This window comes from Muscardinus avellanarius (genome assembly GCF_963383645.1).
Source record: "Muscardinus avellanarius genome assembly, chromosome: 2".
Taxonomy (NCBI): domain Eukaryota; kingdom Metazoa; phylum Chordata; class Mammalia; order Rodentia; family Gliridae; genus Muscardinus; species Muscardinus avellanarius.
The window spans coordinates 32,655,192-32,679,242 of NC_137787.1; the positions used below are offsets into that span (position 1 = coordinate 32,655,192).

The window sequence follows — 24,051 nt, forward strand, 5'->3', positions numbered from 1 at the left end:
TGGTGCTCTTTCCTGGCACTTAAAGACTTAAGTGTGTGTGTGTATGTGTGTGTGTGTGTGTGTGTGTGTGTGTGTGTGTGTGTACCTGTGCACTGCACACATATGTGAATATGTATATGTAACAGAAGAACAAGGAGGAGGGAAAAAGAAAAGGCAAAACCACCAGCTGAAGCCCCGCCAGGGAAGCCTCACAGCCACAAACTCTGGGTCCAGATTTAGTGAATGGCTCCGAGTCCCAAAGCACTTTAAGGCTCGTCCGCTTCTAACGTGGAGGTGCATCTGTGGATTCTGATGTGTGAAGTTTCCTTTCTAGTTTGTTTTAATTCATCTATAAGAAAGAGCTGTTCAAGCTGACCCTAAAAATGGCAATTTTCCCCTGGATAAAAAAAGTTAAAGGCAACGACATCCTACTTAAATGCGAGGACTGGAAATGGCAGCTTGTAGGGGCGGCTGGCAGAACCTACATCACAGCAAATCCCTTAAGTCCTAAGACCGTCAGAGGAGGGGATAAGCTGGACGGCTTTTGTGGGGTTTAATTTTTTTTTTAGTTTTATTTCTAAAGATGGCAAGGCTGAAAAGACCCTCGGCTTTTCAAGTGTTGATTAGAAAGAGGAAGTGGACTCCCGATAAGAATCGCTGCCCCACTTCTCTGTGGGAAAAGTCATTCTTTTCCTCTGCCTCTTTGAGTTGCTCACAGACCAAAGAAATAAAATAGAATAACAATAACAAACTCACAAACGAAAGAGAACCATGTGATCCCAAAGAGATGAGCTCCTGTCTTTGTCCCAGCAGAGCACATGGCCCTGCTCCTTCCATGACTCAGGTCCCAGGTGGGTGATGACCCCCTCCAAAGCTGTACCTCTCTCTTCCCTCGACTCGCCTGTCTGTCCTTTCCATACCTGCGGTGTTCCAGATCCGTCTGATCGAGATTATGGCATTTAGTTTCCAAAGGGGGGGGAGTAGCAACCAAAACACGTAACCATCACCAGCCCCTCTCAGTGGAATGAACGTCAGATGTGATTCAGGCTCATCTGTCATGCCTCTGAGCAGCATTTCTGGTGGTTCATCTTGACCTTGTGCTTGAGGCCGTCATAGAGCTCGAAGTTGTAGTTCTCCAGCGTGGTGCAGCTGCGGGAGCTCAGGCCCGAGTAGGAGCAGGTGCAGTAGAGCAGGAGCCCCGCGCAGGTGGCCCCCAGGAGGACACCCAGCGAGCTCATGGCGATGATCGTGATGAGGATGGGATCCAGGGTGTAGAGCCAGCTCTTCTCTTTGTCGGCTGAGGGGACACCAGCCCCTGAGGTTGGGGAAGAAGAGTTGCTCCAGTCTACCTCGAACTCATCTATGGCATAAAACACATGAGATGGCAGGCTTACTTCAGGGGGTTAATAAGTACGCATCCCCAGGGCCAAGACTCTGAATTCAGAGGACAGTAGCAAGTAGCATGGATTCGGGGGCTAGATAGCCTGGGTTCAAAGCCCAGCATTGCTACATTCCAGCTATGTCATTCGGGGGCATGTTATTTAACCTTTCTCTGCCTCTGTTTTCTCATCTGTGAGATGGCGATATTAATAAACATGACCCCATGGGGTTGTTAAGAGGATGAAGTGAACTAATACTTGTCAAGTGTTTGGTGTCTGGCACCTAGTCAGTACTACGTGTTTGATATTATACTTTGATCTACATTACACAAGTTCAGACTGTGATGCCAAGCCTCAGTCCCAAGCCCTTGCATGGGCTAGGTAGATCCACTACCACCGAGCTGCAGCTCAGCCCTCAGATTTTAATGGAATCCTCAGGGTGCCACTAGTGCACACGTAATGGCCTTGGATTCCAGGCATCCTTCTCTTTCTCTCTCCCATCTCTCATTTCTAACGGGTTCAGTTAAATCAAAGGACAGGCCGGGACTCTTTTCACAGGACAAGTTTCCCAAGTTCGCTTTCCTGACCATCCAAGCCACATTTTTTTCCAGCCCCTAGACCTCCCTTGACATGCATACATTACTGTTATGTGTTAAATCGCTCCCCTCTCCAATTCACGTTGAAGTTCAATCATCAGTACCTCAGAATGCAATCTCACTTGGAGACTGAGTCTTTACAGTGGCAACTGAGTTAAAATGAGGCCGTTAGGGTAGGTCATCATCCGGTACGACTGGTCTCATTATTAAAAGAAAAAATTTAAACATGGTTGTGTATGGGAGACACCACAGGGACATGAAAATGCCCACCTACATAAGTAGCTACATAAGCTGGAGAGAGACCTGAAATAAGACCCTTTCCTCACAGCCCCCAGAAGAAGCCAACCTGTCGACACCTTCATCCTAGATTTCTAGCCTCCAGTACTGTGAACACATAACTTTCTGTTGTCGAGGCAATCCAGTCTGTGGCACCATTATGGCAGCTTTAGAAAACTTATTCTAAAGTGAGTGCCCAAGGCATGCCCCCTTCCAGGGCCCATTTCCTCAGGCTCCCTTAAGAATCCCATGAAGAAGGCAGGGTGATAGATCATTTTGGTGGGCGAGGAAACAGGTTTTAAGGAATTAGATGACAGAGGTAATCCACTCCGGGCACAGCGTTAGCAAACAGTTAAAGTTGGAATAACAACCAGGCTCCCTGCATCCTCCGTCCTGGCTCTTCCCACCTCCTCCTAGGGCTTCTGCTGCTTGATCTGCCGCAGGCCCCCTGTGCAGGCCAGCGCACACTTTTGCCCATAAAAGGAGAGTTGGACGGGCTTTGCAGGGAGAGCCATAGCCGGTTCACAAGGTGCTGTTTGGACTTGTCACTCCAGTTTCTATAACTACACTTGAAGTTTTTGATTAAGGTCGGGTTAAAAAAGCAGCTGCTCTATAAACTGCTCTGCTCAGATGCATCCGTCTCGGTCTGAAGCTGTTCTTTGGGTGGAATCTTGCGGCTGAGTCTTGTGAAGTCTGACTCGGGCACTCTGAGAAGCCCAGGAGACTGGTGCTGTTCTGAGTTGGCAGAAATGACTCAGTAGCCCTCCTGTTAGGACACTTGCTTCAGTCTCTTGAAGTATGTGTACTTAAAGTACAAAAATAAGGCATGAAATAAATATGCAAATAGGAGAGGGGCGGTGTGAAAAAGAAACCCAAATCCTCAACGTTGCGGGATCTAGTCTGGGATAGTGTGCGAGAGGGTTCCCTCATGCCGGGGAACTGAATATATTCACAGTTGTGCTCATTTGCTCCGTCCTTTGTGGGAGGAGGGTACAGGGTGACTGAAGAGTTTATCTAGATCTGAAGTCCATCCATGCAGGAAGTTGCTAAAATATGGGACCTGTTTCAGATTAGGTAGAAGGGATTCAGTAAACTATCTAAATCTCAGAATCTGACCTTGACAAAGTAATGAATGTTTTCTTCCTTCTTCTCTGGACTTTTTCACTTATTTTTCTAACTAATAATTCTAAACTGTGGTCTTCCAATATCCTGGGCATTTAAGTTTTGCTGATGTCTTTATAGCCAAACTTAAATTTCATGATTATCTGCTGCATCAGAGTAATACTCACCATCAATTTCATCTTCATAGCCCTCTCTCCCATGTAGTTCTGGGATGTCCACTATAATGAAAAAGAAAAGCACACCAAGTTGTGACAAATTCTATTGCCATAACTAAAAGGCAAAGTTTTGAGAAGGACTCCCCATTATGGTGGCAGTGAGAGAATCCCACTTTCCTCTAGGTCCGTTAGCATATACATTACCAGATTGTTTCTCCTGCATGCACATGACCAGTCTGTATTTCTGACAATGATCAGAAAAACAGAAACGATAGGAAAGGCCAGGTCTTCAGTACCAAGCAAGCTTTGTCACTTCTGTATAACAGCTGTCCAATGTCCAATGGTTTGACCAGTATAGGTTTGGGTTTTATCTTAGGCACCTTCAAGGGTATCCTATGTGACTATTATGATGCTCACTTAGGGTTACAAACTGGATCTCCTCCTTGGCATGCACCTAAGTGGACACGAAGTACCAGGTTTTCTCCTCTGGATTTCAAGTAAAAAATGGTAATTTAAGGAAGTCATGTCTCATCATTATATGTTTTAATGCAAAAGTAGAACTAGAAAGAATATCATAATGCCCGTCCACCTTCGCATATCTGTGCTAGCATCTCTCATCTACTCCCCCTGCCCCCCCCAGGTCTATTTTTCCTATTCTTTTTCTTCACATTATAAAATAGATCAAATATGGGCATCCAATCTGACAGGCCCAGGCTTGAACAGAGCTAAGTTAATTTACTCTGAATTTTTCCTAGTATTATCATTGCCTATCTTTTTCTTTTTTTTATGATAATTTTTGGGGGTGGGTAATACAGGTCTTTCTATTCACAATACTGCCCATCTTAGAGAAATCAGAGCCAATGAAAATTACCTGTCTAACATGGTAAAAAAACATTTAAAAAGAGAATCAAATATGTGGCAAAGAGCAGAGCCTTATCATTTCTTCCTATCTCTCACTCTAATTATGACTTCCCAGGCTGTCAGTTCAAGATGGCCCCAGTGAATTTATGCAGCCGTTTAGGAGCTTTCTTCAACCCAAAGTCAGATGAACAACCTTGAAGACAGCACTTACGATCCCCAACAACTAAAGTATCATATGAGAAGAAAAAAGAACTTGAGAGCATCCTGCTCATTAGTACCATGGCTCAGGGAAAGAGCTACTTGACCATGAACTGAAATAAAGATTGATCCATCACTGTTGCACTTGAAATTCAGCCTTTTTCTGGAGGTGGTGGCTTTAATTATATTAGAAGTCTTCTTCATTCCTGGCCAGAGGACTCAAGCACATTCTCATCCCCTCAGTGTCCAGGAAGGGATGTACAGAGCCACTTGCCAAGACCCCACTTGAAAAGATCAATGCCATGTGGCGCCGATCCTCCATCAATCCAGCCCATCGCTGGCATGTGAGTAGCACAGCAACTGGCACCTGCAGGCCCTGCCAGCTTTCCCACCTCAGTGCCCATCTCCTGCATTATTCTCCAGGCCTCTACAAGGCAGGCTGTTTCTTTGGAATGAACATGTGAACATGATTCAAAGAGAGGCAGGTGGTGTCTGTCACAGAGATCAAACCGAGCTTGTGAAAGTCAACCCAAAGTTTTTTTTTTTTTTTTAAACCTGGTTAACACTTCCTACAATGAGTTGTTTTGATGCGATGGCCATATGTCTTAATATCTTCACCGTTAAAAGATACCGAACATGGAATAAGAATATGTGAATCAGACTAGGACAAGAACGGCAGGGTTCATGCCAGTGACTTTGGGCCAAATCTTGTTCTTCCTTTTAGGGATTTGGGATCTGCCAAAGAGGTGATGCGTTCTGGAGATTAGAATGCCATTTTGTTCCATCTCACACCCGCAGGGAAAAGGATTTAGGACACTATTGATCATGGGCTGGAAAGGGGTAGATGCAGCGTTGATTTTGAAGGGAAAATGGTAAATGGATAGTAATGACTGTGAGAGTATTTCATCTCAGGAGATCATAGCCTTTTGTCTCTGGAGGCAGAGGACTGGACAAGATGACTTCCCAAGAATTGGCCCCTTTCTGAGTTTCTATGGAATCAATTGCTCAGATGCAGCTGAGATTTCTGCACCTGGAGAATCAAAGGCCACTTAAGGTGAGGAAGAACACTTCAGCAGTTTGACTTGGCTTTTTGTATAATCACTGCTCCCAAGAGTTTGGGTGAGTGGGAAGGGGTCGGAAAAAGGATAAGTTAATCAACATTCTCAAAAGCGCATCTGTTCACCAAGCCTTAAAGAAAAAATGGCACACTGGGGAAAACCCAAATAAAAGGCACATTTGTACAAAAAGCAATTTACTTTGATGGCAATTTTCTCTAGTCCCCTTGCTCATATTCTTGATATCTGTATTTGATTAAGAGCTTTCTCTCTCAAAAGCCTCTTTGCCCTTCATGGGCCACTTTCCTTTTCTACTGAGCCCAGTAGGCAAACCTACCCTGTTTCCTCAGGATGCTGGCAAGAAGGAATATGGTCTTCCCAGTGGTCTCTGTAGCTCTAGCAAAGGAGAGGTGAGGTAGGCCTGGTGGTTGCCAAGAGAATCCAGGGAGAGAAGGTACTGGCTCCCTCAAGGGACAGAAGGGACAATGATGAGTTAGGAGGTCAAAGCAGAATGTGAAACAGCCCTTCCCTAGGAAGGAGAAAGGGCAGCCACAGATGGTGCCTGGCTGGGGGAAGTAAGGGAAGATAGCAGGAGATAACAGGAGAAAGAGAAAGCCCTGGTGATGACCTTCCAAGAGTCTCTCAGTGGGTGGGTGTGTTTGTATTGTGAGATGGGCTGGGGAGAATGGAATTCACCACACCTCTAGGAAAGCAAGGTCAGGAAAAGATTCTACCACCCACAGAAGCGCCACCTGAACCATTTGGCTCACATGACCCCATTTCCTTCTGGGCCCCTGTGTGGATTCAATCTCAGGCCAGGCTGACTCCAAAACCCTGAGTGCTAAATCTCAAACACTGTATTAGAGCCAATGGGGGACCACCAAGATTGCATTGGGTTCTCTAGATGGGCGGGGCGCTGTCACTACCACCATAACACCGCCACTCCATTCAAACAGAAACAAAGCATCTCCTTGTCCTGGATCTCAGCTGGCGGGATGCGGACCCTCTGGCTGTGTGCCCGCATCTCTGGCTCATCACTTTGGTGGGAACTCGTGGGGGCTTCTCATGAACCTGAAGATGTGGTGACCTGGAATTTGAGGTGTCACATTTTCCATGAGAAGCTGAATTATATTTTCTTCTAAGGGCAGTAGTCTTTACTAAACAATTAACCAACCTATCAACCAACCATCACTTATGAAAAGGACTTCCTAGGGGCTCAGAAACTACACCATGGACTTGGGGAAATAAAGAAGTATGGGGCCAGATGTCTGTCATCAAGGCCCTTCTGTGCGGTTGGGAAGCCAAGACTCACCTATTCCAAAATAGTAGAAAAGAAAGTGAGGCGTTGTAGAGGGAACCCCATATGCTGCTGGAGTCCAGGGGAGGGATGGGCAAGTAAGCTGGGCCCTGGCCAGCAAGGACATGTGGGAGAGGAGAGGAGGATGCTGCAGAATCCAGGCTGCAGCAAGGTGGGCCTGGGGGAGTTCTACTCCTTCTCTGTTTGATGGGGAGGAACGCTTTCAAACATTGTGCCAGCACCTTTTCACCCACACACTGGTCTCTTGCTTTTTGGCTTGTATTCAATTCTTTCAGATTCACCAAAGAATTCCAAGAGATTGCTTTGCTTGGCTACAAATCTTAACACCTTGTCTTTATCTACATAGGGGAGGAGAGGAGCTGAGCACACCGGGAAAGGATGGAGAGAGTCTGAGTAATGAAGTGGGTAGAGAAGTCACCGCTGACAAACAAAAACAACACAACACAATGCAACCCTGGCCATTCCACGTCGAAATCAAAACCTCAGGCTGAAGGGTCCCCTTGTTCCCCAGGTGCCCCTTCTTGTTGCATGATCAGGGACAGAGCAGGTACCTGGGGAAGCATGTCTCAAGACCTCATCCGTCCCTGTCATCCTGACTGCTCATAGTGGCTGGTTATTTACATGCCCGCAGACTGCCAGCAACTCCCTCACCTTAGAAGAGTCAAATATTCTCTGGGGCCCTGGTCAGTGGATTGCCACATTGTAGCACAAATAGTGAGCAGATACACTCAGTCACAAAAGGAGCCTCCACTAATGAAACATGTTTCTCCCCGAGGGGTCTGGAACACTGCCTGGTGCTGTAAGACCACACAAGCTATTCAGGGGAAACACCCCCATGCCGCTCCAACCTGCAGCTGGGAAATTCCCACGGAGTGTGATTTAGGTCTCCAGTAAGAACCCTCGCCCTCCTGCAGTCCTTCCTCCCCCACCCCTACACGTTATCTTTGCTCTTACCCTCATTGTCTTCCTTTTTCTAAATTAGGGTTCTGTGGTGTTAGCACACCTTCATTAGTGTGCTTTTGTGCAGTTTCTTACGAAGAATTTGCAACGTTTGCTCTTTACCACTTGTCATGCTGTGGTCTACTGTGAGTATATTGGCCTTGACAGGGCGGCTGTTTACTTTCTGCATTATAAAAAGAGCTGCGAAAGATTGCCAGGGGAGAGAGCAGTCCGCTCCAAACCACTGGCTACTCTTAGATACATAATTCAAGACGGTCTGTCCCTGGGTCACTTGTACACGGATCATTTCAGGACATGCATGGGTTTTCTTTGAAGGCTCCCTTCCATGCCAACTCTGAGCAGTGGATTAAGAGGTCAGGACTGCCATTCAGAGTGCGTGGCAGAGACAGTCCAAGGGCCACTCAGCATAAGCAGCCCTCAGTATGTGCAGGGAAGCACCAGGGAGAGGGAGGAGCAGGGGATGAGGAGCAGATGACTTCCAGAAGCCTCCACTGAGTCTCAGTGACTCCTCGCTGTAAAGTGACCACTGATGTGTTCCCCTGGCTTGGAATTCTATCATCTTTATGGGAAGAAAAATGTGAATGGCATGAGGGCCTTTCTGAGGAGGTTGCTGGTTGAGGATCACAAGGAGCCTTCTAAGCAAAAGGGGCTCTATCACCCCACTGCCCCAGTCTTCACCCCACTTTTTCCTTTCCTGGAAGTGGTCACTCTCTACAGTCATCCATCTTAAGGTGTGTGTGGAAGGAAAAGACCATGAGAAGGAAGGTGAGGAGATACCAGGAGGGAGGTTCCATGCTTTCAGTACCAGCCTGTTTAGCTCAGGACACAGACCCGTTTACTGGAGACCCAGAAACTGACAACGAGGGTAAAGTGCATCCCTCATTTTAAGTCTCCACCTTAACTGAGGCTGGACTTGGACAACCTCGTGGAAAGCCAGCCTTAGCATGTCTGTGTAGTCCACCAAGCTTCAACCAGCCTGGAAAGGACTGAAGGGCCTCTTATACTCAAGAAACTACTGAAATCGTTCATTTTCACAGGTACTAGGTGTCATCGCTCCCTGCTCAAAGATGGAATTGAGGGAGAAGGGTAGAAAAAGGCGACCAGTCATTGAACACATCAGCAGGAGAACTGAGGATTAGCCACGGGTTTTCAACACCTTGTCAGGGTGAGGGCTGCGATTTATTTGGGATACGCTCTTGGTCAGTTAGAACCTTATTCAATTTGATTCCAAGTTTCTAAACCCCCTGAGCCAGCTAAATTACTGGATCATTCAGATGGGAGTAGCCTTCAGAAAATTCTCTCAGCCATTCTGTTTTAACCCCAGCAGGAACACAACCTTGAGATCTCAATAAATCAGAAATAATCAAGGTCTAAGAAGATATTTCCTAGTGTTTCAAGTTGTCTATCAGTTTAGCATTTACTATTAGCTGAAGATCCTCCTTCCCCAGCACATTTAATTTCCCTAATTCAGTTGGTTCATCCCCAGTTGCAACGAGGAGCCAAAAAGTTCAGAGGTCGATCTAAACTCTGCCAAATCTCCTCCGTTAGACAGTCAGGCTATTTGAGAGCTGTTCATCCCTCGCTGGGTCTGACTTGAGCCTAGAAACGCACCAGAAGATCCTTTATCATGGATTTTTATCTCTTGGGCTACAGCCAAATCTATATAAGGTCATGGAAAAATATTTTTTGGAGTTTTTTACGTAGGGAAAGAAGAACAGGGCTTGGTATAGATTATCAGAAGTTTGATCTTGAATTTTCTTTTGTTTTTTAGTTGAATAGCTAGGAGAAAACACTAAAAAGATTTGGACATACTGACTGCAAATAAGAAGGCTGTGAGATGACCTAATAATACATTCAAGTGTGGAGGCGGATGAGCAGCTGGGCCAGGATGTGTCCACTGAGCCCCAACAATGGCGCGAAAATAAGAAAAATGTAGCCAGAGAAATGTTTAGCTGCAAAGATGGGCTTCACAATTGTGCAGACTGGAAAAATCCAGCATTACTGATGGGAGAAAATTCTGAAATCTTTTCTTTTTTTTTTTTTTTTGCCCTGCACCTTTGAAAAACTAAAGATAGTCTTCATCCACCTGACATAGATAATGCCAATAAGAAATTGGCTCTTTGCATGTCTTATGTTGGCTACTTTTCAGTAGGGTATGAAGGTGGAAAGATGTCTCCATTTTCCTGTGCTTTTATTTTTATCTTGAGACAAAAAGAAAAATGCTTTTGTCTTTATTTTTCAGGGAGTTTTTTCCAGTGGATTTTGACATTTTTCTTACAGTCCAGAATTCAAGAGTTGCATAGCCTAGACATACAGGGGGAGTGGTTGGGTACAACCTTTGTCAAGTGGGAGGATAGAGTTGAAAAATCAAAACTACATCAACTTCCCATGTAAAAATATTGGTCTTTTTTTTTTTTTTTAAAAAAAGACTGACCTTCTTATTTTATATGTTCTAGAACAAACTATTCTCATGCATGTCACCAAGAGATTCCAGGATGCTTAAAATCTGGGCTCTTCTGCACACAAGAATGAATATCACATATTTGTGATACGATTTTACAGGGTTCACAAAGGTATTGCTGTCTGCCCATTCAAGAGATGATTTTCCCCCAGTAGCTTGCTGGTGGCCAAGGACTTCAGTGACAACAGAACAATTCTGCTGGCTTTAGGTCTGGTCTCCTGTAAGAACATATCTACCTGAGGAAATAACCCATTGAATATTTATGTAAAGCACTCCAGGCTCATGATTTTCTGGGAGAAGGCTTTCTCAGAAGGAGGGTGGTGGGAATATAAGGATGCCCTCCTTACAGAGGAGAAGAGAAGGGGTCAAGGTGCAGAAAGCAGAGGATAGAGGCTGTAGATGAATTGCATCTGGTAAAAAGGTAGAGGGGTGGAGACCAGGTCCTCCTTGGGAAAAGAGGTAGGGACAGTGGCCCTACCTGAAACTGATAAGCCAGAAAATGATGATAGCCGGTGGGCCCAGGGCTCCCCAGGAACATTAGTGTTGGGTTCACACTCTCAGGTGATAGTTGGCTAAGAGGCACCTTTGGGGCTTGCTACACCCATGTTGGCCCATAATAACTATCTTCTCACCATCACCACCATTTGTTGGAACTGCCCTAGAGAGGCAATGGGGAGGTACACACCAACCCCCAAATCTTTATGCTCCTTCTTTCAAGTCCTTGTTGGCAGGTCAGATGAGAATGCAGGACTTTGGTCAAGGGTGCTTCTGGCTCAAATTCCTCCCCACGCTCCCATCATTAGGAGCTGGTTATTTGGTTATTCTTTTTTTTTTTTTTTTGTGTGTGTGTGCGTGTGTGGTGCTGGGGATTGAACCCAGGGGCATTCTACCTCCAAGCTACACCCCCTAGCCTGATTTTTTTATTCGTGATTTTGAGACAGGGTCTCACTAACTTGTGGATGGCCTCACTAAGTAGCTGAGGCTGTCCGCGAACCCGGATCCTCCTGTCGGCTATTCTTTAACAAGCCACATCTAGTCCAGGCATCTCCTTAGTGAATCTTCGGCCAGAGTAAGGAACTTCTATTGTTGATAACCAAAGCTTGATATACTATCATTCCAGTTCTGGATTAGAGCCTTTACTTTTCAGAATGTTAATTATACTTAAAAGGCTCAAATGAGCCCCATTACCCAGGGAAGAGAAAACAAGGCATTATGTGCGTGGATTGACATCCCTAGCTCACCCAAACCTCATGCTCGTGCTCTTTCCCTTCTGGGGTTGTATGATCAGGTTTTGTGCCCAAGAGTCTTAGATATTGGGCAGGTCAGTGAAAGGCCTCAAAGCTCAGATATGGCTGCTATCCATTATGTTCAGAGTCAAAGTCACACGGTTGTGACTCTCTCGTCTCAGCACACCATAGAAATCAGGGCAGGGCTCTTGTTAAAATGATATTTGGGACTACCAGGGCTCTTGGCTTCTCCTCCTTGCAGGGACCAGGCAGGGTGGTAGGTTTGCCTATATATATAAACTCCCTACTAGAAAATAAGCTCGCTGCCAAGCTGCTTTCCCTGGGTCTCAGTTGTTCTGAGCCTCCTTGGGAGGAAGCCAGGTGTGACCTTCCAGCCCAGAAGGTCTGTTCTTCTCGGTGCCAGTGGGGAGCCCAGGGCCCAGGGCCCCAAGGGCTTGAGACTTGCTCCTGGCATGTGGGTCTACCTGTGGCTGCTGCAAGCATTTGGTCTGCAGCACAATGCTGTGTACTGACCTTAAAGGATATTTTTTACATGAATTTTTCAGTGAGAAACATAAATAAATAACAGCAAGGCACAGCACAGTCACTCTTTAGAGAAACCAAGTGGAACTCATTAATCATGGAGAACAGGACTCTGCCTGCTGAACCCAAGGACAGGATTACCTCCCGAGCCACAGCTGCCCCTTACAGCCAGGCCATGTTCTTCACAAGTTGGAAGTTTAAAAATTTAAAATGTCCCGGGGAAGTACTCCCCAAGTTTCAAATTCCCTTCAGCTAAAACAGCCTGCAGTCTTCTTTTGCAAGCTCTATGCTTGTGTGTGAGAGAGTCACAGAGATTTGGTGGCTTGTGCAAATGTACCAGGGGATCTAAGTACAGAATATCTGATAGTTTTTGTTACTTTCTCAGACGGGACAGCTTCATTTCAAAAGGTCTACCTCAGCCATTTATTTGCAGCATCTATATAAAGGAAAAAGGAATGCCATTTGACTCAGAAATTCCAGCCTGGAGAAAAATATGTGTTGAAAGAAGCAACTTTAAGGATGTTCATTACAGTACTGTTGTTACTAAGAAAAAAAAAAAAAAAACAAAAAACTAGACATAACCTGAATGTCCACCTACCAGGAAGCAGTTTATAAATCATGGCATATCAATGCAATATGGAATGCTATACAACAACTAAAAAGCATGGGATTAATCTCTTGGCATGTACTAAAGAATCCTCAAGATGCTGCCAAATGAAAAGAGGCTAGTTCTCCAATCAAGTGAACATATCTGTAAAACAAAACCAACCCCTAGCTGAAACAAACCACACAATTGGACATGAGCACATATGTTTGTAAAGGTTTAGAACAAGGCCTGGAAAGAGGCTTCAAACCACCTCTGCAGTTACTTTGGAAAACAAGGGTGGGATTGGTCAATAAAATCTTGTGAGAGAAAGAAAAGAAGAAAATTCCTTCACGACCTTGTTAAGTATCAATCACTGTTCTGAAAATGTGTCTCCAAGAAAAGGTTTTCCCACCTAGCACCCAGTCCTATCTTTAGTGCCTCTGCTGCTGACCCTTCAGAGGACCTTCCCATGTCTTGGTCCAGTGCCCGTGGGAACTTAGTGTTTTTCTTTTGTTTCTCTCAGAGATCAGTGATGAAAATCCCAAGAGCAATTACTTTGTACAGAGGGGAGGAGATATTCATGGGTCCTGTCCACTGGACTCAGGGCAGGAATGGCTTCTCTTGCTCTCCTGACGCTCCTAGCATCTCTGTTGTTCCCCCTCATGCTGAATGAGCTTTTGCTCTCTGGTGATTTCCCAGCTCTTGCATCTTTTCATTTGGATTTGGAGCCAAACAGAACTCCTCCAATCAGTCTGTGCACACACACCCTGGCGGAGGCTTGTGGTCTGATGACTCTGAAGGGTGTTGTATCTGACTTACACACATACTACGGTGCACCTGACCTATGTGAGGCTTAATTAAACTCTTAGCTTCAAACTTATTTATACAAGGCAATTTTCCCCCCTGCTGAGTTTAAGATCATCAGCTGGTGTTTCCCTTTCCCCCCGCCCCTTTTCACTGGTTGGGTTTGTTTTGTGTTTTCTTTGGGCCATCATTGAAGTGGATGAAAGGCAAATTACAGCTGAGAGAGCCCCAGTGCTCTGCACAATTAAAGAGAAAAAACAAGCCCACACCTACCAATCTGCAGCTTGGCTCGGATGCACAGCCCACAGTGCAGACAAATCAAAATTTCAAAATGAAGCGCTTTTCATCACAGATTACAAAAAGGCCACAATGTTTGTGCAAAACAACTGTAGGGTCTGTGAAGAGGGGAGAGAAAAACAAACACCATGCCACATTGGCTTGGCTGGGCTTTGCCTCTCCAGGCTAGCAGGGCCGTGGTTGAAGCAAGAACACACATTTAAACCATCATAAAGAACCAGGTAGGAAAACAAACAGAACATACGGGGCCTTCACATCTGGTATTTATGATCCATGGAAACATAATTTCTGTAACATTTGTGCTTGGGCTCAATCTGAAGTACACTGAGGAATGCTGACTGCTAACAATGGCTGTGTTTGACGTGTTAAGATTGGAGTCCTAACAGTCCTTGCCCTTCTGGGGGAGAAAGAGTGCCCCAAAATAAATGTTGGGATGAAAATCAATGTGGAATAATTCCCAAAGGTGGCTCCCAAAACAGTAATGCTAATGAAACATAAGCAACAGCTAATTTAATTCATTCTGGCAAACGTAGTCCTAGGTCAGCTCAGGAAAATGTTGACTGAGCCTGTGTCTTGAAATAAACACTTTCCGAGACTTCCATTTTATTCTTTACTAATGGGAACAAATGGTTTTAAGGAAAGCCAAATGTTATTTAGACAAAATGGGTAATTGTGCTTGGCACTGGAGTAAGAAACAATGCTCTAATCATGGACATTCTACTCTATTCTTCTGCAGAGGACAAATAATGACATCTATACTAAACCATCTGTACTAATAGAGTTTCCTGTAAGATCTGAAAACCAGAAGCCTGTCTCTTTTTGGCAGCCCTTGGATAGATTTTACAGCTGTAGAAAGCATTCCTTCCTGGATCTAGGTTTGGACCTAGAAAAGCAAGACTCTGGCAAAAGTAGTCTTTTGTGCCTTTATCTTTTCTCAGGACCTTTTAGGATGGTTCTTGGACCCCTGAGGAAGGCTGCTGGATTGATGAAAGATTCTGGACACATCTCATGAATGCAGAGGAGTGGAAAATCTTTTTGTGACCAATTCTTGACCCCTAGCTAAAAAGCTTGAATACAGTTTTTTTGAATTCCACTTTGATTAAAATATTTTCTTTCACTACATTAGATCACTATTCAAAGAAGAGGACCAAAAAAAAAAAAAATTCTAAAACAAGATCAGTCATTTTGAGTAAGTTTCCCAAAGCACAGAGTTTTATAGACTGTTCTTGTTCTAAAATGTTCCACTCTGATTGTTCCAGGTTCATAATCATCATAGGATTATTTTCATTACTCATTGAAAAATGAAGTCTAGGAAACGCCTGGCCCCTCAACATGCTTTAACGGTCTTTTTTATTATTTTTTTTTCCTGGGAAATCACTCATAAATTGGAAATCAAGTGTCCCCTGTGGAAGTCATAATTTGGTAGGTGGTGGGTAAGATGTTGCTGCTGCTTCTTCAGAGGAAGCACTCTGTCTCATGAGCCAAGAACATGATTCGGCTTCACTGGTTCCATCCCCCCTGGGGCCCTTTGAAAGTAGAGTCCAATCTCCAGGGATTTTCCATCAAGAGAAATTTTGTGGAATCACATTTAGCAATTTAGCACTTAGCAACTTTCACAAAATCCCACACCAATCATAAAAGTTGGCTCAGCTGCACAAATTAGATAAAACTCCTAACAAGCAGTAATAAAAATAAAAAGAAGGAGAAGCTGGCATTCAGCCGCAAGGAGAAAACCCACCTACCTCGCACAGAAATGCCCTATAGCTCAGAAGGTGATGTGTAAACTCTGGAAACATCAATTTGTTCAAAGTCTACGCTTCAACTTTGTTCTCACAGGCAAAGGAAAAAAACCCCAGATGTTTGTATAAAAATATCATCATTTTATTACATTCCACACAATACATTTTCAAATAGTTTCCAACGTCCACAAGTTATTTTGACACACAGGCAACGGAGCAATGCAAGGGATGTCACAGTTAGAGGGAGAGGGGATAAGAATAGGAAGTAAAAATCTTCAGGTTTTCTTGTTTTGTTGTTGTTCTTTGGTAATTTTTGTTATTTAGGTGTTTGCTTGCCTGTTAGTTTTATTTTAAACACTGGGCCTTTTTTAAAGGAGAGGTATCAACCTCAGAAATATTACTGGATTTCCTATTCTGGTTTTGATCCCCCCAAATCATAGGACAAGGGAAAAGATGATTTTACTTCATTTTCAGCATCCTGTTTTGTCAATGGCAATGTTATGATTTTTTTTCTTTTACTGTCTTCACCAGCAATCAAGTAACAGCAATTGCTGGCATATTATCAGGGAGGAGACTTTTCACCCCAGAGATAAGGGCCTCCCTCTTGGAGGTGTCACCAGGAAACCTCTAGTAAGGCAAGAGCCTTCACCTCCTCCATCTGCTCATTCATATTTTAATGGTTGCTGCCACTGCTTTTCCTTGGAGAAGCAACTTAAAACACATGCACGCATTCACCTACCAAGTCCATTTTTATTAGAAGAGAGTGAGTCTCCCCTCCCTCTACGACATAACAGAATTCTGCTTTTTTAAAGCTGCAAGGCATGACATTTTATAGAAGAGCTGCCCTTTTAGCATAGCACCTGGAAAATACTATGGAAGTTACTGGAGTGGCACGAGAGCGAGCGTGTGCGCATGCACGAGAAAGGCAGCACGCTCCAGCCTCATTCGCCAAGATTTGCACGCTGCACTTTATCAACTAGGGCCTGCACTTAAAGATGCTGCTGCATGGTGCACTGGGAGAAGATACAGAAATTCACCAAGTTGTTGCCATTTTCTTTTAAAGAAGAGGATGCTCAGGGGTAGATGGTAGCTCGGCCAGTGGATACACTGGCCAGATGTTCCAGGTGTGGCTTCCTAGTGTCACACCTCCACTGGGCACCTAGAGATTGGTCGAGCATTTTGAGGGAATGCCTGGCCTTGAACCCTTGACTGGGTGGGGATGTTTGTGATATGAAGCCTTCGTGACTGACATGTTAGTCGTCAGAGGCACACTGGGCTACCTTCTGCATCTTCAGAGGAGGTAGGCCACATTTTGAAGTCTCAAGGTAGCCACGCTCTATCTAGCCTTTCATCTTTTCTTGGCAGGGCTGCCGTGGTTGAGACGGAGAAGCTCTTTGAAATAGAATAAGAGTGGGAGAGCACTGCTCTTTCAGGAGGATGAAACGTAGCAGATGGCAAAGTCGAACGTGTGTACTGCAGGGACCTATCTGGATATTTTGAAAGAATGCTAAAAGGCTCTTTCCCAAGCAATAACAAAAAAAAAGAAAAAAAAAAGAAAAAAGAAACCCAAATCATTACTATTTAGTTCTCTTTCCTGTACTTGGAGGCTTTGGGGCCAGGCAACCATCTTTGGGGGGAATTTTATACTTTCCCAGTGGATTCCTAGCAGCAAGCTAGAAATAAATGCCTCCAAGACTGAGCCCTAGTACATTGGCAATCCCAAAACACACCTTTTCCATCAATGAAAGTGACTGCATGATCTAACCAATTGTTTGTACAGTATCGTTGGGCAGCTTCTCTCTCAAGTCCCTTTCCTTGCATGGCTTCGAGGGGACAAGTGGGTGACAGTGGATCCACCTTTCTTATACCTTCTCTCTGACCATGTGGCAAAATCTAGACATGTCAGGCAGCTTATGAGGGTGTATTTTCCAGATGCCATGAATGCTTTAGGGGGCAGGATATTGGTACATTTAAACAAATGATTACTTTTTATTCTTTCATAATATTTAAATAAATCAGATGGACAGCCTTTTTTTTTTTTAGCGGCTATAGATTCAGGCACACATTAACACCATGAAAGGAAAGCAAATGGCCCCCTTTTCCCCCACATTTTACAAATGGCATTACAATGACCAATAGGATACCAAAGAATGTCTTCTTCATCCCACCCTGCGGTGGGTCTGGTGACCCCTTGGGTGAGGAGACTTTAAAAAGACCACATTTCAGTCCTTCCTTCTCTTTTCCCCTCCTTCTCCTCTCAATTTAAACAGACTACTGCTTTTCTACACCAGCGTCCGGTTTGTTATTCTTTATGACTTATTCCACAATTGGACTTAACCGATAAAAGCTAAACATTCATCATGAGCTTCTCTTTTATAAGGCAACATGAGACAGGTTTGCTTCAGGGCGGGAAGGAGAGATGGCTCCACGCACTCAGTGGCTGTTATCTGTGACTTCACAGAGGCCAGAGCCATGACAAGGGTCACGTCTGAGTGCTCGGGAGCCGTCCTCTTGGGTGGGGGGCTAGGGATGGGAGGGGCCGCGCCGCATTCCGCGGGCCTCTAGTTTTCTAGGTACCTGGAGATGACGATGGCAGCCAACAGAAACCCAGCCAGAGCTAGATAAGGCAACAAAAAGCTTCAATCTCTTCTCCAAGTAAACAAAACTTGTACAGTATATTATTTTCTTGTAAAATGTACCCCAGGAGAAGTAACACAAGAGAGAAAGGGGCACTCTACAACACACTCACACACTCCCCCAAAGAAACCAGTCTCTCTCACACACGTGCGCGCGCACACACACACACACACACACACACACAACACAGAGCTATTCACACGCCAGCAAAGACTATGTACAAACACAGAGCCAGGTTCTTTTTGAGACTCCTGGCAGCCCGCCCACCCAGAGGAGGGATGGGGCGAGGCCAGGGGAGAACCAAGAGAACCAGGCTCTGGATCAGAGCCAGCTGAGCTTGAGCTGTGAGGTGCTTAGGGGCGGATCTCTTCTCGTGTTCCAAGATGCAGCATTAGAGTTGGGTTTTGTTAGTTTGGAATAAAAAAAAAAAAAAAATCACACACAAAAAAAAAAAAAACAAAGAAAAGGAAGGAAAATCCAAGGAGCGTGGTCGGGGTGGCTAAGAGCGTCAGGACGGGGACAGGGAGACATGTCTGAGTTCACAACCGAGACTAGGCGAGGAAGAAAAAAGTGCAAAATCGAGGCAACGTGTTTGCAGTCTTTCCCGTTTGTGTGGGTGCCGTCGTGACTTCGGCCCTCAGCAGTGCGAGCCGCGGTCTTGCTCTAGCTTAATGGTTAGGGTGGGCTCCACCGCCAGAGGGGCCCCGTTGGTGTAGTGGGAGGTTTTGTAGGTGATGGAGTGCTCGGTCTTCTTGGCCGCATAGCGGAACCGGTGGTAGTGGAGGGCCAGCGCCAGCGCGACGGAGACCAGCACCAGCAGGGCGCCCCCGGCGGCCATTACGTAATACCAGTAGGCTGGGATGGGCTGCACGGGCACCGTGTCCACTGTGGGCTCGGTCCCTGGCGGGAGGGTGCCCCCTGGGGGAGAGACACAGAGAGTGTTGCTAGGCTGAGAGCACGCGGACTGATCAAAACTTAATTTAAGAAAAGAGCAAGAAAGCGAGAAACACATACATGCTTCGGGGCGCCTGGGGAAGGGGACCGGGGCCAAGGGGTACGCAGCCCTTAGTGGGCATCTCCTACTCCTCCCTTTCCAAGGTCGGCACTGCGCACCCATTTTACAGATAGGGAGAGCAGCTCAGAGGCCTTCAGGCAATCATGGTTATGCAGCGGGTGAGCAGCAGGTATGGGATTCAACCTAGAGCTGTGCTATTACCAAGCTGTTTCTTTGCTGTTTATCCACAACTACTCTATGGGATATAGAAGCACTGTAATTCTCTCACGCACACACAAACATACACGCACAAACTCACGCAAGAAAACGATGCTGAAGTGATTGCTGGGCGTTCCACTGGGCAGATTTTCCAAATGGGTGGAAATGCCATATTTGGCCTGGCTGGCCAGCCTCCTCAAACAATGTATTAATTAGGCTGGCTAGACTTGAAGGTAAATTCCACTCTGGCTTGCCAAGGCTTCTGTGCCCACTGAAATCAGCCTGGTCTTGTCTAAACAGGTCAATTACCACTGTCAAGCAATGACTAACGTCTTCGTTTTTTTTTTTTTTTTTTTTTTAATTGGATGGAGGATTCTAAAAGCAGATTGGACGGGAAGTTGCAACAGAAAATGTGGGCGCAAAGTGAGAAGAGGGCACGTGAGAGCGAGAGAGAGTGAGTGAGGAGCAGAGGGAGGGAGATCATTCTTAATCATGGAAAAGACAGCTGGGAGGAGAAGCTAGCAGGGGACTTAGAAGGCAACCACTCTCGCTGGCCGGCCTCTGGTTGCCATGGAGATGCTGTAGTAGATTTAAGCCCAGGGTAACTCTGGGGAAAGACTGGCTGGAGTCCCACTTGATGCAAAACAGTGCTACAACTTGATTCTCCCGAAGATTTACATCAGATGAGAATCTGGCCCAGGAAGGGACCAGGCGCCTTTTAGCTGGCCAAAACCAGACATGATCTTTACTTCTGAAAAATGATGTATGCTTAACCTATGAGAAATGCCTCCCTAGCTTCTTGCACGGAGGGTCTCCTCTCCATCCACAGGAGACCCGGGAGGGGAGCCACAGGAGGAAGGGAGAGCTGCTGCCTCGTCACCGGCGGTGGTCCCGCTGTGTGGGCGTGCCTCGGCCTCCTTTATATTTCTTGTCTCCCCCAGGAGACTCAAAGCCCCTCAAGCAGAGGAAATCACTCTCACCGTGGTTTCTACCCCAGGGTATGTGCAAGACGGCACCTGATAAGTATTCAGTGAATAAAGCACTCAACTGGAGCTTTGACTCCTAATTCTGAGTCGGTGTTCTACAGTTCCAGTAGACTGAGCCCCCAAATGACAGTCTTTTATTTGGGGAATAGCTGAGAGGTGTGTCAGACCTGCTAATGGCTTCTCAGAAGAGAAAGAATAATAACGGCATTTTCTTTGGAAAGTCTTTCAAAGCCTGCTCAACTTTCTAGCTCTTAATCACTGCTCCCTCTAGTTTTGAGAATCCCCTTCTGCGAGAGTGCACATTGCTGGGTGCCTCTTGGGCTATCAGAAATTCCACAAGATTGGAAGGGCATTAGCCAGGTGTGGCGGCACATGCCTGTAATGCCAGTACTTGGGAGACGGAGACAGGAGGATTGCAGGTTTGAGGCCAGCCCCAGAAATTCAGCAAGACCCTGTCTCAAATAAATAAATAAATAAATAAATAAATAAATAAGCCGGTCATGGTAGGTGGTAGTACACGCTTTGTAATCCCGGCTTTCTGGAGGCAGAGACAAGAGGATTGTGGTTTGCTGACAGTCTCAGATACTTAGCAAGGCCCTATGCAACTCAGTGGGACTGTTTCAAAATTTAAAAAAAGGCTAAAAAGTAGGGCTGGGGGTGTAGCTTGGAAGTAGAATGCCCCTGGGTCCCATCCCCGGTACTGAAAAAAAAAAAAAAAAAAAAAAGGGCTAGGAGTATAGCTCAGAGGTAGAATAGAATGTTCCTGGGTTCAATCTCCAATACCCGCTGTTAAAGTTAGATATAAAATGCCCCTTAAGAAGCTCATTCACTAATATCAGGGTGATGAGGGGTGTAATCCATTGTAATGGATCTACCTGGGTGGTACCTGGTGGGCCCCCCGAATTGTGGCCTTGGAGATTATATATGGCCCCTCCATCCCCAGTCTCCATGACGTGAACAAGCCCATGTGCTCTCCCTCCACCATGCCCTGAGACCCAAGGTCTCCAGCTTCACATAGACTGCCCAAACTGTAAGAAAATAAATCTTCTTTCCTTTAAGTTATGTGGTCGCATCTTTAGGTTACAGCTGCAAGACTGCTGATGGATACACCCCTAAAAAAAATTAGAGGAAGGGCTACCTCCCTCGGGTTAAAAGGACCCCAGAGTTTCCCCAAAGACTCCTTTTTACAACCTCATCTCCCAACTATTACCTACTCTCTTTTTCTTTGTCCTCACACTATTTCTATATTTTAATAATTTCATTCTTGGAGCTGGGAAAGGATCCTCTGCCTCTGTGTGTGTGTGTGTGTGTGTGTGTGTGTGTGTGTGTGTGTTATTTTGGAAATTATAAACAGAAACAGAAAGAAAGAGAAAGCAAGGCACTGAAAATGGTTCCTTGAAATGGCCAGCCTGCGAGTCCCAGTGAACTGGTGTCAACTCAGGATTCAGGTCACCAAAGGCATCTGCTGCCTGGCAACCATCTGCTGTTGGGTTTTCACGTGGTCTTGCATGAGTGCACGGGAAACAACAGAATTCCTCCTCCTTGCCCCCAAAGGTGTCCTCAAGTTTGCCTATGATTTTGATTTGATTCCATACAGCACCATCCTCTGATGAGGCTGCTGTTCACTGCCCAGGGAAAAAGAGACCGGTAAGTCCCTATCCCAAGCACCTGGCCAGACCCTAAGGGCAGGAGCGCAAATCTTTGTCAGGCAGAAGATAATCACAGCTACCCGGGTTCCCTCCATCGCCAGCACGTAGTCTAAGTTCAAAGACTTGTTTTCCTTCAGCCAAACTGCCAGGTTCCAACAGTAAACACACTAGCCAGGGCCCAAAGTGCTGAAGCTGAAGTCTTAATGGGGGGGGGTAGCATTAGGAATTGATCCCACAGGCATTCTACCAAATATATATATATATATATATATATATATATATATATATATATATATATATATATATATTATATACACATATATAATATATATATATTATATACACATATATAATATATATGTGTATTTGTGGTATTGGGGATGGAACCCAGGGACATTCTACCTCCCAGCTACACTCCCAGCCCTATTTTTTTCATTCTTTATTTTGAAACAGGGTCTCACTGAGTTGCAAAGGGCCTCACTAAGTAGCTGAGGCTGGCAGCGAACCACCATCCTCGGGTCTCAGCCTCCTGAATGATTAGATTACAAGCATGTACCACCATGCCTGGCCTATTTATATATATTTTTGAAACAGAGTCTTGCTAGATCCTTAAATCTGGGGTCCTCCTGTCAGCCTCACAAGTACTGCAATTACGGTTGTATGCCACCGTGGCTGGCCTTAACCCTACTCTTAAAATGTTTCTGAAGACAGAGACAAAGTTGGGGTGCAGTTGGGAGAATCTTCCTCCCTCCCGGGGGATGGTTAAATCACAATATGTGGATTACATTTCCAGAATCAGAGATGCAGACCCATCATATCAGATTACACTCTGTTTTGGAAGACAGACTCCATGTTAGGCATAAGACCATCTTTCCCCTTTCCTGCCAATGAAATTATTCCCAGAAATTATCAACACATAGGAAATTTGAGTGACAAAAAGCCATTTGGGGACATTGGCCCTTTAAACATTTTCCTTGGACATATGTTTAGAGACATCAGAAGACATATTACATGAATTTATGCTTTTAATATTAAAGGGGTTAGAAAAGAGAGGTCACCACTAGCAACACTTTCCTTGTACCAGTTTCTGAGTGACTTGCAGTTGGAGGCCAGAAATTTCTCAGAACAGTCTCTATCTATAGAGACTCAGCTCCCAAAGGCTGGCGGATTGTGCTGGTTTGGACTCTGGCTCTGCTACAGCCTTGAAGGGCTATATGCTAACGAGGCTGCGGTTTCCAGCTACAGAAAAGGAAGGTGATAAATCGTGCGGGGTGAAATCTCTACCCAGAGCACCTTCCCAGATGGTGAGAGTGATCCAATGGATGCCAGATGGATGGACAAATGGACAGGTGCATGGAAGAAACTATTTTGGATTAACATTTAGACTCTGAAAAATGTCGACGACCCACTGGTACTTCTAGGACAGTTATTCTCAGAAAGTCTAGAGATTCTGCTCACTCATCTGAGAAGTTGGAAAAAAAAGGTGCCCACTTGGGGCAGACACCACCTGTGCCTGGTATCTAGGCAGATGAGTAGCTCACTTTCAGTGCCACTCACCCCTCCACCCTCTAGGGTGCTGGGCCTTCTCTTTACAGTGAAGGAGCCTGGCTAGTACCCCAACCTGGGAGAGGTGGGCGAGACTTCCACCTTGCCCAGAGCTGGGAGTCACTTATATTATCCCCCCCCTCTTTTTAGTTGAAAAAATGTTTTCAATTTCTGAACTATTTATTATTAACTTCCACTCCTAATTCTCCACAAAGTTTTCTCATTGTTTGAGATAATGAGAAACAGATACTTAAATAGTCAATAACTCCAAGTGTATCTGCAAGATGGAGCAGTCTCCCAGCTGCAAAAGTTCTGCGCTCTCCAGGGAAAAGCAAAGCGAATGCAAAGAATTTGAATTTTGAGGAACAATAAATTCTAAGAAGCCACGCATGGGGAAAAACAAGACAAAAAGATACAGTGATAGAGGATTGGTAGTGTTCCTTCCACTCCTCTTTGCAAACCGGGT

General features: G+C 45.3%; 1 protein-coding gene across 6 annotated transcripts in view; it reads right to left on the bottom strand.

Moving 5' to 3' along the window:
- Positions 1–1,034: 1,034 nt before the first annotated feature.
- NRP2 (neuropilin 2) overlaps positions 1,035–24,051 on the bottom strand; it is a gene marked incomplete at both ends in the record, with an annotated part of 114,945 nt that continues 91,928 nt past the window's right edge. For 2 of the 6 annotated variants that reach the window (XM_080688968.1, XM_080688967.1), the window contains 2 exons: positions 1,035–1,339; positions 3,520–3,570. In XM_080688968.1, the coding sequence (XP_080545094.1) occupies positions 1,035–1,339; positions 3,520–3,570 (356 nt within the window). Of the gene's footprint in view, positions 1,340–3,519; positions 3,571–18,829; positions 19,111–24,051 lie in introns of those variants that run through there. The other 4 variants (XM_080688970.1, XM_080688969.1, XM_080688972.1 and 1 more) reach the window with 2 other exon arrangements.